This window comes from Vanessa atalanta, chromosome 1 (assembly GCF_905147765.1).
Source record: "Vanessa atalanta chromosome 1, ilVanAtal1.2, whole genome shotgun sequence".
NCBI classification, from domain to species: domain Eukaryota; kingdom Metazoa; phylum Arthropoda; class Insecta; order Lepidoptera; family Nymphalidae; genus Vanessa; species Vanessa atalanta.
The window spans coordinates 5,858,259-5,875,532 of NC_061871.1; the positions used below are offsets into that span (position 1 = coordinate 5,858,259).

The 17,274-nt window shown below is 32.0% G+C and overlaps 2 protein-coding genes across 3 annotated transcripts; both read right to left on the minus strand.

Moving 5' to 3' along the window:
• Positions 1-517: 517 nt before the first annotated feature.
• Positions 518-14,971, minus strand: LOC125076994 (5'-nucleotidase domain-containing protein 3). Of its 2 annotated transcripts, none has more exons than XM_047688774.1 (9): positions 14,615-14,971; positions 14,367-14,524; positions 14,059-14,286; positions 12,450-12,584; positions 10,928-11,085; positions 9,616-9,802; positions 3,413-3,553; positions 3,031-3,182; positions 518-2,280 (listed from the first exon to the last, which is right to left on the minus strand). In XM_047688774.1, exons 1-9 carry the CDS (start codon positions 14,769-14,771, stop codon positions 2,076-2,078), a joined length of 1,521 nt encoding a protein of 506 aa, XP_047544730.1. In that variant the 5' UTR covers positions 14,772-14,971; the 3' UTR covers positions 518-2,075. The 2 variants fall into 2 exon arrangements, with proteins under 2 accessions (XP_047544730.1, XP_047544722.1); XM_047688766.1 differs by having other exon boundaries at positions 14,367-14,542; positions 14,615-14,970.
• On the minus strand, positions 7,584-8,523 carry LOC125077012. The gene has a single exon (XM_047688785.1). The coding sequence runs from the start codon at positions 8,441-8,443 to the stop codon at positions 7,703-7,705; it is 741 nt and encodes a 246-aa protein (XP_047544741.1). The 5' UTR covers positions 8,444-8,523; the 3' UTR covers positions 7,584-7,702.
• Positions 14,972-17,274: the final 2,303 nt, after the last annotated feature.

Consider the following 17,274-nt stretch of genomic DNA (forward strand, 5'->3'; position numbering starts at 1 on the left):
GAGGCGACACACTGCAAACGAAAATTATTATTGAAATAAATTTAATATTTGAAAAAGTAAGGGTTTCTTTTTTATTTTATTTTATTGGGGGCAAACGAGTAGGAGGCTCACCTGATGGAAAGTGATTACCACCGCCCATGGACATCTGCAACACCGGGAGGCTTGCAGGTGCATTGCGGGCCTTTAAGGAATGAGTACGCTCTTTTCTTGCAGGTTCCCGAGTCGTATCGGTTCGGAAAAACCGCCGGCGAAAGCTGGTTCCACAGAGTGGTTGTGTGAGGCAGAAAATGTCTTAAAAATCGCGCTGTTGTAGATTTTCGGACAAATTTAGTTTGCATGTCCAATTACTACTATTTTAAATTTGACAACAAAGAACAAACTGAATTTTGGAAAGCAAAAGTTTGTGCATTGAGTACAAACTTCGAACCAGCAATTAATAAAATTGAAGTACTGTACTGTAATACCATAAACAATGCTAGGCTTAACAGCCTTATCGATGAAATAAAAGTACATATGGTTGAACTTGAAATTATTTATTGTCAAGCAATTTTGGTACAATATTAGTAATCGTAATACATAGTACTTGACAGCATATTAAAATACTTTTACGAGACGTCTTACACTCAATTTCTGTTAAGTATAATGTAAATTGAACACACGATTTATTATAAAAACAGATTGTATTTGAATCTAAAAAATATATGTAAATTATTTTTTTAATAAAAACACTAGCGTTTTTGCAGCGGCAAGAATAAAATGACTTACTTAACTCTAAAAAAACACTTATCTACATTAAATGCCTTATACAATAGAAACATCTTACTATACAAATACTATTCTTAAAATGTTGTAACATTATGCGTAAATAGAATAAACTAACAAAATATCAAAAAGTTCATTCAATATTAGATTCTAAATGTATAGAAAAAAATCTTCAAGAATAAATCTGTGGGTAATAAATACAGTTGACTAGACTCTATAAAAGATGAATACCTCGAGGAATCTTAGAACTGTTATTACTTACAATAGCATATGATATCGAAGAAACAGTTGACCTTATTTACTAATAAATATTTAACTACAAAGATAAATTCACTATGTAAATATAATTAACAAGTTAACATGATAAATATAAATCCGATTATAAAAAAGAGGGATAAACAATATGGCTATAACAGACTCTAAAATATTACTATTATTTAATATTTTACCTCAAAATTACATTTCTAGTGACGTCACAATGGTGACGTTAATACTTTGACTCTTTCTACAAACGTATCTTATCTAACATATCATGTCTTGGTACTAAACATGATGGATTATCATCCTTATTTGAGCTGCAGTCGGTTAAAAATATTTCAATTTCCGGCTTGAGTATGAATTATTTGTTTTAATTATTATAAATTTCTTCCAATAAGAAGAGTTAAGTTGAGATTTGCGTAAGATACTGAAGATATATATATATTTATTTATATATATGTGTTTATTATCGACAGGAAGTGAGCATGAGTATTAGTAAGTTCTTTAGCGTTCTCCAATCCCTTTCTAGTTTTTGTAAACACATTCATTTTGAGATAATTAATGCTTTCGTAAACATGTTTGTATTGTTTCACACGCAGATTTAAAGAGCAACGCTACTTGGGCGCGAGTGTAGAGTCTGCATAACAATAATATAGAATTTGAACATCTCTTATTTTTAATTCGATCTGATATTCGATGTTTTCATTTCAATACACTAGACATATTTAATTGACTTTTGAAAACATTTCATATGTAAAGATTATTCATTCAAGTCCCTAATGAATTTTGATATTTCGTTTTCTATTCAAAACAATAATATTGTAAAGTATGAATGAAATGTTTGTTGTAATTTTAATTATAAAAACTTTGCTTAACTTTAATGTATGAAAAGTTCAATAACAAATTACTTCTAATATGTTGAATGAAATTAATTGAATATAATAAAATTCTCTTAAAAAATATAAAATAAAATCATCCAAAGATATACTTTTTAAAAATTGAGGCATTATCGACTCTAACATTGAACATTTCATAATAGTAATATTTTACTTATTCTATACGAAATAAGATCCATACTCGTGCGGCATCACACCTCGTCTAGGATAGAAGGTGTGAGTTAATGAATAGTTTAATAAGTTCCTTATATTGGATGTGTAAATATCGGCAAATCTGAACAATCGTCTTGAGAAATATGTTGGATTGTGATATGTCCGGAAGACGCTACCAAACTGAGGGTTAAAAACTGACTTTGTTGAATTTCTGAAAAAAAAAACACATAAATACAAAACCTGTGTCAATTCTCCTGACATTATTTCACCGCTATTTTTCAAGAACTTACTACTTGGATTGGACATCATTGTTTAATGAAGGAAATGTATCCGTAGGCGATTAATACAATTTTACAAACGTACGAAATAAACGTACACCGAATTATAGTGATTGTATCAAATATTAAAAAAAATGTAGTATGATTGTTTTTTGTTTTTTTATGATATCGGTAGGCGGACGTGCAAATGGGCCACCTGATGTTAAGTGGTCACCACTGCCCATAGACAATGGCGTTGTAAAAAAAATTAACCATTCCTTACGTCACCAATGCGCTAACAACCATGGGAACTAAAATGTTACGTCCCTTGTGCCTGTAGTTACTGGCTATCTCATCCTTTACACCAGAACACAACAATACTAGGTAGCGGTAGAATACATGATGAGTGGTTGGAACCTACCCAGATGGTAGAGCACAAAGTGCTACTAGCAAGATACATATATATTACCTTAAATAAACACATTTAAATCATTGGTATTGGAAAGTGTTTAGTTTTAGAAATTTCTTTTGTGGCGGGCTCTTTCTTGTGGAAGCTCTAGGGATGTTATGCGGAATTCCGTCCCTTAATTGGTGGTATATGATTAATGATAATTTATCTCATAAATATGAGATAAAAATATGCTTATTTCGTACTTTGTTTTTTTTTTCTCAATATGTTGGAAAAGATTAAATTATTAACATACCGCAAGTAGTCCCGTTCTGCCATCCATTCACCAATCACCGCTAAAGCCTCTGGTTCCTTGTAGTCCTGGTGGTCTTCAATAAGCTGTGTTAGCATTTGAAGCCAGTTAGCGTTCTCTTTAAACGTCTGAGTGTTCAGAGTATTAATCTCATGCTGAAAGAAAAACAACCAAATTATATTTATGGACTGCTAGACATATTTAGAAATCTTATGTATATATTTTATTTAAATTAATTTCACATAAAATTAATGTTACATTAACTCAAATTTTTTATCTGTCTTTAACCTTGTATAAATTAAAAATTTAATATATGATTATGAAATATGAGTAACTTTAATTGGCAATAAAATACGTATAAGACCTTGACGAGACTTAGACTGACCGTCAGCTCGTTGATGATGGCCCCGGTCCGCCAGCCGTGCTCCAGCGTCACGTCTGCGAGGTCGCTATAGGGATGGTCGCCGAAGTACAGAACCTGGTGTCCGCTCCAACCGGTCAGGTCCTGCAACTGCTTCACCGTACCCTGTGGGAAATATTCGTAATATTATACCATCTTATTTATTTATTTATTTATCCTTTATTGCACCCAAACTTAAAACTAAAAATTACATTATTGCTACACAAAGTTGCATGAGGTGCAACAGGCGGCCTTATCGCTCAGCAGCGATCTCTTCCAGGCAACCTTTGGGCAGAGGATCATAATATTTACATATATGGGAAGGGTACAGTAATTTAAGTCATAATATAATACTTACATAATATAAAATTACACAATACACAGATAACAATAAATACATATAATATAAATATATACTATAATAAATATTTACATAAATAAATACATAAAATATATATATATAAAAAAAAAGGAGATATAACAGAACAAAAAATTATCAACGACAAAACGACTGCTTAATGCAACAAGTAAAAGTCCTTAACCATTCTTTTAAAAACGGCTAACGACTGTGCGCGTCTAATAGCTAAGGGTAGTGAGTTCCAAATTCGAGAAGCTTCAACAGTGAAAGACTTAGAATAATAAGAAGAAGAGTGGGAAGGAATGGAGAGAATTAAATTTTCATTCGAGCGAAGAGCGCGCTTATGAGTCTCCCTGAGGAGAGTGAAACGCTCTTTAAGATAGAAGGGTGTCGCTGGATTAAAAAGAATAGAATAGAGAAGAGATAAAATGTGAGTATTCCTGCGAAGGCGAATAGGGAGCCACTTGAGTTTTTGGCGAAATTCGGAAACATGATCATATTTGCGTAAACCAAATATGAACCGTATACATAGGTTTTGTAATCGCTCAAGTTTATTTAATTGCTCCTCACTTAAGTTAGTATAACAAGTGTCAGCATAGTCAAGAATAGGTAGAAGGAGAGATTGTGCTAGCGTAACTTTAGTTATAATGGGTAAAAAGTTTTTCAATCTTCTCAGTGAGCCAATGGAAGAGAATATTTTTTTACTAACCTCATTTATTTGAGGTGCCCACGAAAGGTGCCTATCAAAGATAACACCTAGATTTTTTACTGTTTCACAGATTGGTATGCAGACGCCATCAAAAAGGACAGGTGGTAATTGTTTCCAGTCAATCCGTGAAATAAGTCTCGGGCTACCAATGATAATCACCTTTGTTTTTGTGGGATTAACTCTCAGACCATAGGATTTACTCCATTGACTTATGTGCATCAAATCTTTATTTATTAAATCAATGGTGTCCGAGAGCCCGCTAAATTGAGTCTGTGAATATATTTGGAGATCATCTGCGTACAAGTGGTAGAGAGAAGAAATGTGATTAGTGATAGAGGTAATGAATATAGAAAATAATAAAGGAGACAACACGCCACCTTGCGGGACGCCAGCGCTTAGCATACACCAGTCTGAGTTACGACCATTAGTGTATACGCGCTGCCGACGCCCTCGCAAGTAACACTGAAACCAGTCAGTCACCTTAGGAGATATGTTAAGAGAACGTAGTATAGCTAGTAAAATGTCAAAATCGACAGTGTTAAATGCATTACTGAAATCCAGCAGTGCTAACACTGTAATCAGTTGGTTGTCCATACCAAGTCTGATGTCGTCCGTTATTTGAACGAGGGCAGTAGCCGTACTATGACCACAGCGAAAACCGGATTGGAAAGGATTCATAAGGTTATTTTTGGATAGAAAGGGAGTCATTTGTTGATATATAAGACGCTCAAATACTTTTGATAAGAAAGGAAGAATCGATATTGGACGGAATTCGGAGTAACTATTCGAATTGGACTTTTTCGGTACAGGGATTATTTGAGCATCTTTCCAGATCGTAGGAAATGTACAGGATTCTATCGACAAGTTGTAGATAGATGTAATGATAGGAGCTACAAGGTCAATAATGGGAATAATCATTTTACGGCTAATGCAATCTGAACCCACGGCATCAGAGTTGATGTCTAGAATGTTCTTCTTAACATCACATACAGTAAACTGACTAAAAGAGAAAGAAGGAATATTGGGAGTAGAAGACGCTGAAATATTTCTAATAGTGTTTGTTTTTGTCGTACCATCTATGGTATCCGAAGACGAGAAATGCTGGTTAAGGTGATTTATATCCAGATTATTTAAATTTAGTTCTCGACGTGCTTTCCCAATTCCAAGTGTTTCAAGAAATTTCCACACTTTAGAAGGATCATTGTCGGTTAAAGACCGATGAATATGGCGTCGTTGTTGATCTCTACATTGCATGTTGCAGCGATTCCGAATATTTCTATATTTCTCGCGATTTTTATCAGTAGGGTTCAACTTATATTTTGCTTTGGCTACGTTCTTACGATGTTGAAGTTTTTTGATTTCATCGGTAAGCCAGGGAGCAGGCCGATGTTTTAAGCGTACAGGACGAATGGGAGCATGAATGTCAAATAATTGTGTTAATAAGGAATTAAAAATTGCAACCCGTTCATCAACTGTATCCGCATCCAGCACTACTGACCAGTCGATTTTAGATGCATCTTTATGCAGGCGACTGATATCCACACCACCAAAGTTACGTAGCAGAAGTATTCTTGACTTAGCTTTAGGTGGTTTAACTTTATAGGATAGGTAAAGTAAATCATGATAAGAGAATGCTGTAGCATTGCACTGACCATGTTTCTCAACATGGTCAGTGGAAGACACGATAATTAAGTCGAGAAGTGAAGGATTGGAATTCGGAAAGAAGTGTGTTGCAGAGAGAGGAAGAATGTGTAAGTTAGATGCAGATATTAAGGAGTTGAGTCTGAAGGATCTATAATCATTCTTGATGAGACAAGTATTAAAGTCACCCATCAATATAGTGTGGTTATATTGAGGAGAAAATTTTTCGAGAAGGTATTCTAGTAAGGGAAAGTAGTCAATTGATAGGCAAGGATTATAAAAAACACACAGTAGAAGTTTACAATGGGAAAAAGTTAATTCAATAAAAAGATGTTCCGCGGAAGGACCAGTCTGAGGTACTGACATGCTGATAATTTTAAAAGGAATGTAGGATCGCAGATACATGGCAACACCTCCACCGGTTCTATTGACACGGTCATTTCGAATTAAATGAAAACCCGGTAAAGAATATGACTCGGAAGACAAACATGGCTTAAGCCATGATTCAGAAACAAGAATAGCATGGAGATTTTTGTTATCAAACGATGTGAGAAGGTCAGGATAGTGAGCAGGAATACTCTGAGCGTTAATATGAACAATGTTAAAGTTTTTAGTTACGTCAGTAAAAAGAGTTAATAGAGATTCATTGAGAGAAGGAACACTTTGAAAGCTGTCGTCGCTACTGGCTGAATCAGAAGAGAGAGAAAGATAAATATCATTGTCGTCTTGAACATGGCTATTATCAATCATTATACATATATATTAAATAATAATAATAAATAAATAAGAATATAGTGAATTAAAATAAAATAAGTATATAAATATATTTAATAAAAACAATATATAAATGTACTAATATCAAATATATAATAGTTCCATCTTACCCGCCAGCTGTTGAGAGATTATGAATTTAATAAAACTAATAACTAATAAAACTAAAAACTAGTAACTTTAAATAATAATTATATACATAATCTGCTTACTACCAACAAAAAAATAAAAAAAAGGAAACCATGTGTTTACATTAAAGTACTAAGGTAATCACAAAAAAAAATATATATATATATAATAATAGCATAATAAAATTAACATAAAAAACGATCAAAAGAATAAGTCACAAAACAAACTAATAGTGAAAAGTAACAAAATTAATTTCACGATGGAAATGGTGTTCCAGTTACAAAACTGAAACACACAAATATTATCAAAACAGACATTATTTCAAAAATTACATTATCTGAAAAATAATAAAAGTAGATTTATGTATTACAGAAAAAAAAACAAATAAAAAAAAAAATTAAATTAAAAATAATGAAACAAATGTATACGTAATTAAAATAGGCAAAACACTAGAGTCCAGATCGTGACAGCTGTCATTAATAGAAATTGTCATCACAATCTGTATTAGATATCTGACAAATAATAACAAATTTTAAACTACACTCACTTATAAAGTTATAACTACTTGAATCATAAAAGTAAGTAAGTGATTAGGAAGGTAAATTAAAGTAAACAAACCAATTGTTGCAGTAAGCAGATATTATGTAAAACCGAGAAATGATAATCACTACTTTTTAATAATTCGTTTCGGTCGAGAAACTGTAACTTTGCTGTCTGGATTCTTCGACACGTTTGAGCCCTTTACTTCTGGAGATTTTAAAAGTGAAGAAGATACAGCTTCGAGTTCAGCGTGTGATTCAACTTGGTGACGCGATCCATCTGGGGCTACGAAGAATATCCGTCCATCCCTGGTCCAACACTTCCCAATGCCGAAACGCTGCCGTGCTAAGAGGAACACATCGTGCCGTGTCTTCGTGAGGAACTCCGATTGGGTTATGCCAGTGCCTTTAAATTTTGACTTGGCAAACCACACCTTATCCCGCACGCTAACATCACAGAACTTAACTACAATTGGCCTGTTCCGGTTGGCTGTAGACTTACCAAGCCGATAGGAAGTTTTTATGCTGGAGCTAGAGAAGTTTGTCAAGTCCAAATGGTCTGCAACGAGACTAGTCACACGAGCACTGGTGTTCTCAGCTTTTTCTTCTGGGACTCCATGAAGAAGTAGTATTTTGCGCCTACTTTGCATTTCCTGGCGGTCCAACTCCCTACCAAGAAATTCTACCTGACGCTGAAGAGTGCTGAGAGCAGTTATAATGAAGCTTCTAAACTGCGTGAACTCTGTTGAAAGTGATGGTGTGTGTGTAGCAACTGACGAAGATGTCTTTTGTAACTCATGTTGAAATTCACTCATTTTTGTATTAAATAGTTCAGACATGGCAGACAATGAATCTTTGATTGACTCCATGGTTTTAGCAGTGATTAATTGTTATTTCACTTATTATTTTATTGTTTTATTCTAAAGGAGATTGTAAGCTGGTAGGTAATGTTATTTAGACATACATATATTATATATAATGTATTTTAATTAAATAAAATTCAAGAGTACACTAAAAACGTTGCAACTTGTTTGACTCCTACCCGCAGAATGCTCAATATGTGCCGATTATATATAAAACTGAGTGTTAAACCAAATGGATGCGCCATTACAAGCCATATACCTCTGCCTAAGTTGGAAGAATAAGTGATATATAACAAATTTCATTGCGTTAAACGCCACACTTCATCCTCATCGTCGTCGAAACCGGAATAATTCGGAGTCCGTGGTGAGCAAAGCTGTGCCGCCTTCTCGAAGGTCAAAGCTACATAAGGATTCCATAATCAATAGCTTCCTATTAAGTAAGGACTATTTTATCGATCACGTTGCCTCGTCCATTTTCGTTAGTTATGTGCGGCGCTCGTACGACATCCTACAGCCCCGCCTCGGTGCTGATAGGGCTTGAAGGGCCCTGGTTCGTTTGATACCCAAATAATTAATAATCATTGAAATATATTATATAGTAAATATATATAATATACTTCAATGTTATATATACGTCGGAGATTGGAAAGCGGAACGTCAAATCCTAATCGATTTGGGCGTATTCGGATACAATGGTGGGCAGCACTGGGGGTTGTTGACAGCTGCCGGTTGCCAAGGGTTGGTCATTTTAGGACACGTATAGCCCACCTACGTCCGATTTCGCCGCGTTTCCGAAAAATATACGATGGACGAAGATCGCCCACATTCTCCCACGTTCCCTTCGCTATATATATATAGTATTTAGTAAATATATCTCATTCATACATTCATTCTCACATCAAGAAGTAGAACTATGGAGCTTATTCACCACACTGCTGCAATGCTGGTTGGTGGATACACATGTGGCAGAATTTCATTGAAACTAGATACATGCCGGTTTCCTTACGATGTTTTCTTTACCGCCGAGCACGAGATGAATTATAAATACAAATTGTGGTAATAAGTTAGGTTTGAACCTGCAGACACCGGTTAAGATGGCCACGTTCTAACCACTGAGGCTTTTAAATTTAGTGAATTCATAATTTATATTCCAAATCCAAAGCAGTACCAAAAATTACCTCGTAATAAATGATGCCCTTTTCTAAGGATGTCACTTTCTCCCATATATGCGTGTTGGCATTTTTATCGAATACTCGTATGGGCCGTGAGACCTCCGTGAAGAACTTCGGTTTGTTGGCGTTCACTATTACCACATCGAAGAACTCCCGCCAGTCTGAACCCACTAGCATTTCCATGCCTGCATTACTGTTGACACAAATAAGATCGGATTGAGTTGTATACAACTAAAAATTGAATTATATAATTAATAATTATATTATAAAAAACAAATTGCAATAAGCGGAATAAATAAATAATTACATAAGGTAAAGGGTTCATATAATAAGGGTAATACATATCAATATATAAACCAAACACTGGCTGTAGCTACTTGAGGAATAATGATGTTTAATAATATACCATTTAGATATCTTCGTATTACATACGTAGTAATGGTACATCCATTATCCATAATATGTACACATTTTTTTTTATATGCAAAATTATTTTTGATCTGACATTGCATAATGATGTAAACGTATTATATAAGAATAGATATATATACTTATTTTAAAAATAGAAATAATGCGTATAATTATATAATATTCGTCTTCTATGTCAAACGCTGAATACTGAAATTATCATCAATTAGGTAAAAACTATGCTCGTTGTGTTTTTTAGCGGGGTTTTTCTCAAGGCTAGACAATTTCATTCGAATTTTTCCAATTCGATTCGATTTCGAATTAAAATTTCGATTCGGTGATAGTATTAATCGTCAATACCAAAGAGCCATCCATACAGACAACGATCGATAAGAAAGAGAAAAACTTCAATTATATATTTATTTATTAAGATTTGAACTTCTATTAAGTGTTGAAAACAAAGGAAGACAACTTTTTATTTGCGTAGCATTTTTCTTCACGTCATTAACACGTGACATAGCGTTTTGGGACTAAATTTAAACACATAAAAACTATTTAAAGAAATATCTAAATTAAATACTGTCCTTAAGTCATGTACTTGTATATTTATTAAAAATTCAATATTTGAGAAAAAAAATATTTTAAATTATATTATTTACGTAACTGTATATCGGTATTCTTTCATTCATAATTTAAGCGGAACAATAAAATTATAATTATGTGATGAGTGTGACGTAATTATGTAATATTTAAAAAAAAGACTAAACACACTTGAATTATTGCTACTATCAATGATATGGTATATCTATCTATATATTATTTTTTAACTTTTATTACGTAATTTTATAATTATCCATGTATGTAAATTTAGTTATATTAATAAAAAAATATATCAAATAAGTTTACTCACACAAAATGATACGGGCTGTTTGTGACTAAAAACAACTTTTTATCACATTCCTGCAGCAACTGGAAGTACTTCCTCAAATCAGAATTGGGTCTTATATATTCCTCCACATTCTTAGCGACAATCTTATGCATTATGGGATGGCAACTCTGAACTGAATTCTGTGAACAAATTAAACATTAAACGAACAAATGAATTGTCATTAAAACAATCGTTTTTCCATGATTACAAAATATTTTAATTTTTATGCCTAGAAATAAAAACATGTCGATTTAATTGAACACTTACTAATAATTCATACATATTAATAATTCTAAGGATGCATAGCCTTCGGGCATAGTGTATCTATCTTTGTAATCAAAAGTAAGACACTAAAATGATTCCATAGATAATTACTACTTTTATTGACTGCATATCCCTAACAGTTTATACATAACATACATACTGTTTATAAAACATACGTATTTCCACCACGAGTGGAGTAAAATATAAAGTTTGGCAAAAAAATAATATAAATGTACATAATAATTAACAAAAACAACAGCCAATTGCAAGTCAATCTCACGCACGAAGGATTCCTAACCATTGTGTATAAAAAACGCCAAAAAAATCACGTTTGTTGTATGGGAGAACCCTTTTTAATAGTTATTTTATTCTGTGTTTAAGTATTTGCTGATATAACGGCAACAGAAATACGTCATAATCATTGAAAATTTCGACTGTCTAACTATCACGGTTCATGAGATACAGACGGACGGACAGCAAAGTCTTAGTAACAGTCTGAGTCCCGATTTATCTTTTGGGTACGGAGCCCTAAAAATGTATGACTTTGGAATGTATTATAATTATAAATTTGTTGGTGGTAAATCTGTGTACAAAGTCGTTTGTGAAGGTACTACCCACTCATTAGTTATTTTAAGCATTGTACTGTTGGTCGGCGACAGAATAAAGGCAAGGCAATTTGACGGCGTAAAATAGTTTCTTACAGTGTCAATGTCTGCGAACAAATATAACAACATACTATCAAGTGGCCGTATCTTATCCAAAAGATTTTTCTTTTGTTACGTTTAAAAAAATAAATTATTTAGTTTATCAAAATGATTCCAAAATATTACAACTAAGGATCACATATCTAACCGCTGGTCTGTCTTAACTTACTATAATATGTATATGTGGTACCTTGTCTATGCTAATATTATTAAACTGAAGAATTTGTTTGTTTGGTTGAACGCACTAATCAAGGGAACTACTTGTCTGATTTGAAAAATTCAGTGTTAGATTTATCCAAGCATATAGCCTTATATGCTATGTACCATCACTCTACGACCAAAAGTAGCAAAATTATGTATGACAGAATCTGTAATATAGCTGAGCGATATTTTTCCTATATTGACTAAATGGCAAAATAAATATTCTAAAATTCTAATTTAAAATCTATAGTGCAAATTTTCATGCCATCAACATTACCAAAATTATTATTATCATAAAAATTTAAATTTATTTTATAAAAGTACATTTTATTCACCTTTACATCCAAGAACAATATTTCTGGATGATAATCTATTTGATTTCTTATAAAATATTCCGCAACATTGCACATTAGGCCCATCTCTGGCACTGAAAACAAATCCGCCAAGTGTACCATCTTCGATCTGTTTGCCTGAAAGAGAAGATTATAACATTCATTTATTTACAGAAATATTTATATAAAATAATATAAAATAAACTAATGTTAATGAAAGAATTATTCAGATAAATAGTATTTAAAAAAGTGATAATCTTCATTATAAATTTATTTTTTACTATGGCTTTATAAAGCACCAAATATCACCAATCATATTTAATATTGCAAAAAAGGGCATAAAAAGGTGATAGATATGTCTTAAATCATCACCTTGGTAATATTTATACGACTTCCATTGGTTACTTGACTAATTATATTTTAGATAAGCAAGTTCAATCATTAGTTAACAAAAACATTTATGAATAAATAACTATATCTTTAAAAACTGTTTTCTTATGTGCACAATTTATACATGTAAAACTAAGATAAATTCCTATTGATTAAAAAAAATCAAATAGACTAAATATAAAAAAAAAATACATGCAAATATTCATATCCTTAATGACCATTTTTTTTTAAATTAATTCTCAATACACACATGCACCAGTTACATGATTATATATTTATCTACTGTAATACATGAGGATTGTTTGTATTATACATCAATAAATTGTCATGTGTTGTGCATTATTTGCTAACGTAGCTAGCTAGCACACAACCTTGTAGGAACTAAATGACAATTGCAAGGGGAACATACAAATGAATGATTGCTTACAAGTGCCTCAGTTATTTTATTTACTATATATACAGAACGTTAATATGGTAATTTATTATGTATAGGTTTAATTTGTTTTAATATATGCACACATGCAAAATAAAATATAAAATTCTGTATTTTAATATGACATTTTATTTCTTCTAACAAAACTGTATAAATAATTCAAAGGCAATAGTTATGATATGTTTATTGTACATCACTAAAAGATAATTGGAATTACACTTAAGCTATATTATTTTCAATAACAAGGATGATTTTAGCTTTTTTTAAAAAAAAAAATTGGTGCAGGGCTTTTGTCAAAATGTGTTGATTATTAAATACACATATCAATTTTTTTTTTAGCAGCCCGTAAAAGTCCCACTGCTGGGATAAAGGCCTCCTCTCCCTTTGAGGAGAAGGTTTGGAGCATATTCCACCACGCTGCTCCAATGCGGGTTGGCGGAAAAATAAATACACATAGCGGTAGGAATCTGTCTAGCCATTTGTGTAGGTACCACCAACTCATCACTTGTACTACCGCTAGACAACACCATTGCTTAGTATTGTTATGTTCTGCTTTGAAAAGTGAACGAGCCTGTGTAATTACAGGCACAAGGAAGTAACTTTTTAGTTCCCATAAAGGTGATATAATAAATAATTAATATTTCTAACAGTGAGTGTCTATTGATTGTAAAAAAAAAGAAGAAATGGACAAGGCAAGCTGTAAAGTATGTTCTACATACATATACTTTTTATAGATTGTGTATATCCATAACATATTTTGTTTTTATTATAAGCAATTTATTAACTTACTTTGTGAACTCTTGTATCACCCTCGACATATGCTATTGGTATTATTCTATTTCTGTATATTTTAAGAACTTCCTCTGGTGCTACAGGAGTTAGACCTCTGTATACAGCACCAAATTGAATTTGAAGAAATGAATCCAATTTTAACAATAGACCTTTCTCTATATCATAATGTAGTCCTCTAACTGCAAAATCGGGTTTGTATTCCAATTTTGAAATTTCTGAAGGATACTGGAAAAATTTATAAATGTAAAAAATACTATTTACAGAAAGGTATTTAAAAAAAGTGATTTTTTTTTTTTAACACTTACCTTATATTTATCTAAAAGCATATCTCTTCCGAGATTATACAGTAGATGTTCCAAAGACGGCTTATAATGTGCTAAAGTGTAATCATAATCAAATCCATACACTTTAACTTCCGAAAGGTCCAACTCATTACAGGCAAATACTCCTCGAGGATTTACATCTTGAGGTAATTTTTTAGCTAAAACCATAGAAAGATGTATATTTTTTTATTTAACATCAATAACTACGAATTTTCGATAGTTATACTTACATCTACATTTTAGTTTTGTGCGACAATAAGCTTCTTTTAAAAGCTCACGAGTGGAAAAATTACTCGTTTGTATTAGAGATGTATTCTTAACATTTTTATGTGAGAAACTACGATTCAATTTTAAAATCCTGCTAAGCAAGGTATTGCACATACTCATTTTGGTAAAATTTTAAATAATTTCTATTATAAATAACTACGTGGAGCTAAAATAACTCTAAAAAATACACCATTTTATTAACACAACATTATAACTGAAATAAAACTAGCAGTTAACATTGCATAATTCGTAGATTTTCTATAAAAATCATTCCTATTTTACACGTGCATTTACACAGCACAATTTTAAGTTACTGGGCGTTAGAAATGACGTTCTGTTTTGACAATGACATTAACACGGGTAAATACGAGTTGGTAATCGATATTCTGTTTTGGTCTCCGCTTGAAATTATCGGCAAAATACAAAAACTATAAACTGTAGTAGGCAAACTAAGAAGATATAAGCAACTAGCCAGTCTGAACTCTGACTTTAGTCACTAGTAGTAATGGCTAATTTAATAATAATTAAAAACACTTTCTAAGTTTCTTCGCTTCTAATTTATATAAGCTTGAACCTAGAATTGCAAATTACATTATTATTATAATTAATATATATTATCTACAATTAGTGTTTTTTTTATTAAATTACTCAAACCTAATTTTGTTTTTATGAAACTTGAATAAAAGAAATTTAATTTTCAAAGTCAAAAGTTTTAATCCTTGCGTATAAAGTCATTGTAGGTCACTTTAAAAACATGTTACTACTTAGGAATTTGTATCCAGTTTTCATGATTAAAAATTAATAGCAATAGCTAACAAAACGTAAACATATCGATATCAAAATATCTGTAGAGTAAAAAAAACCTTCGTCAGTTTTCAAATTCATTCCTTTATCAAGTCGTAAACTCTTAGTACCTTTTGAAATTAAAGCACTTAACAGACAACTGCATATTATAAAATTAAACTAACATAGTATGATAACTTGGCTTAAAATAGTGTAACATCTTTGGACTACGTCTAGTATCATATCAACATGAAACCTTTTTAATGGTCTTATTTGTCATTACAAGATTTAAATTAGATATGATATCTTCTACTGAATTGTCAAATTCTGTCAGTGTCATATATTTTCTTGCAATATCTTGAATAAAATAAAAACGCTTGTAATTCGGCCGTTATTTTGAGTGACGGTTAATGTAAGGACGTGACATGTGATGAGTAGTTTCATCGGCACCGGGAAGTGATGATGATTCCTTGGCCTGCAAAAGCGGTGGATATAAAATCTATGAGGTTTGATGTTGCAGCGGTGGATAAATAATAACGATAGAAACAAAGCAACTGTCGTAGAACATTACCGAAGTGTTTGGGAGGGCTTCAGAGGAACCGACATAATATGCTCTCGCCTTGTTGGATCAATGCGGCAGCCTTGGCGACAGCGACAACAAGCTGTGATTGATACGAATGGCGGATATACTTGTTTTTATTAAAATAAATAAGATTTGTTTAATTGAATAAATTTTACCTTAATTACTATTTATTTTTACTATTTTAATTACTACTTCCGGCCTTCCGTTTCACCTGCCTTTCCGAAAGATTTTATGTTTTCCTGGGATAAGAAGTGTCCAATATGTTATTCCAGTACATCTTCTATCTGTGTGCAAAATTTTATCCAAATCCGTTCAGTAATTTTTTCGTGAAAGAGTAACAAACATCCATCCATACCTCAGAGAAATCAGCCAGATCCATACACACAACGTTTATAATATTTGTAGGAAGTAGGATTACTACTATGCACTCTCTTTTATAAGAGACAAGACAATGTCATAATCAATAAGTAACATCGGTTACACGAGCATTCACGAAGGGCTATGAGGTTTCGTGAAAAGTTGTTATTTCTCATCCCGATTGACGGCTTCTTATTATTATTATAGCTTTCAAACGCTCTTGTACTCTTTGCTAGATGCGACTTAAGTAAGTTGTCCGATTAACCTAAAGATAATATTTATTATAATTCATTTATATGCATTTATTGTATAATATATCTATTTTACTTAAAAGGTTAGGTACTTCTTTATTTGATAATAAAAGTAAGATAGTTTTTGAACTAGAAGAAATCAAACAAAGAATTTGGAATTAATGTGTCTGTCAGACATCTACGACTGATAATGAAAGCCGTTATAAAATGAAATTTTAAAAAACTCAACGAATGCAACAGGGTATTCTACTATGTTTATTGTGTTAATATTAAAGTATATTTCTACATATATTTTATTTTTTATCTAATTTCATAATTTATTTCTCACTACCGACAATACCCTATTAAATTATGCAATATTGATGTCCTCCTGTCGTATTCTGTTTATTTTTAGGATATATTTACTGATGTTACATTATGTAACATCGATGCGAAAAATAAGAGATAAAACGGAAGCTACGCTTAATATATAACGCCGTATTATGGTTACCATATATCGATGGTTAAGCGACCTGCAGGTATATATTATCTATGTATTTTATAGCACCTGACCAATTAAGAGGATTTATTTCGTGTCGTTAGTCTAAAGTCTGTCGTTAGTGTGCTAAATAAAAAACGTTTTAATAATAATGTTATAAAAATTTAATAG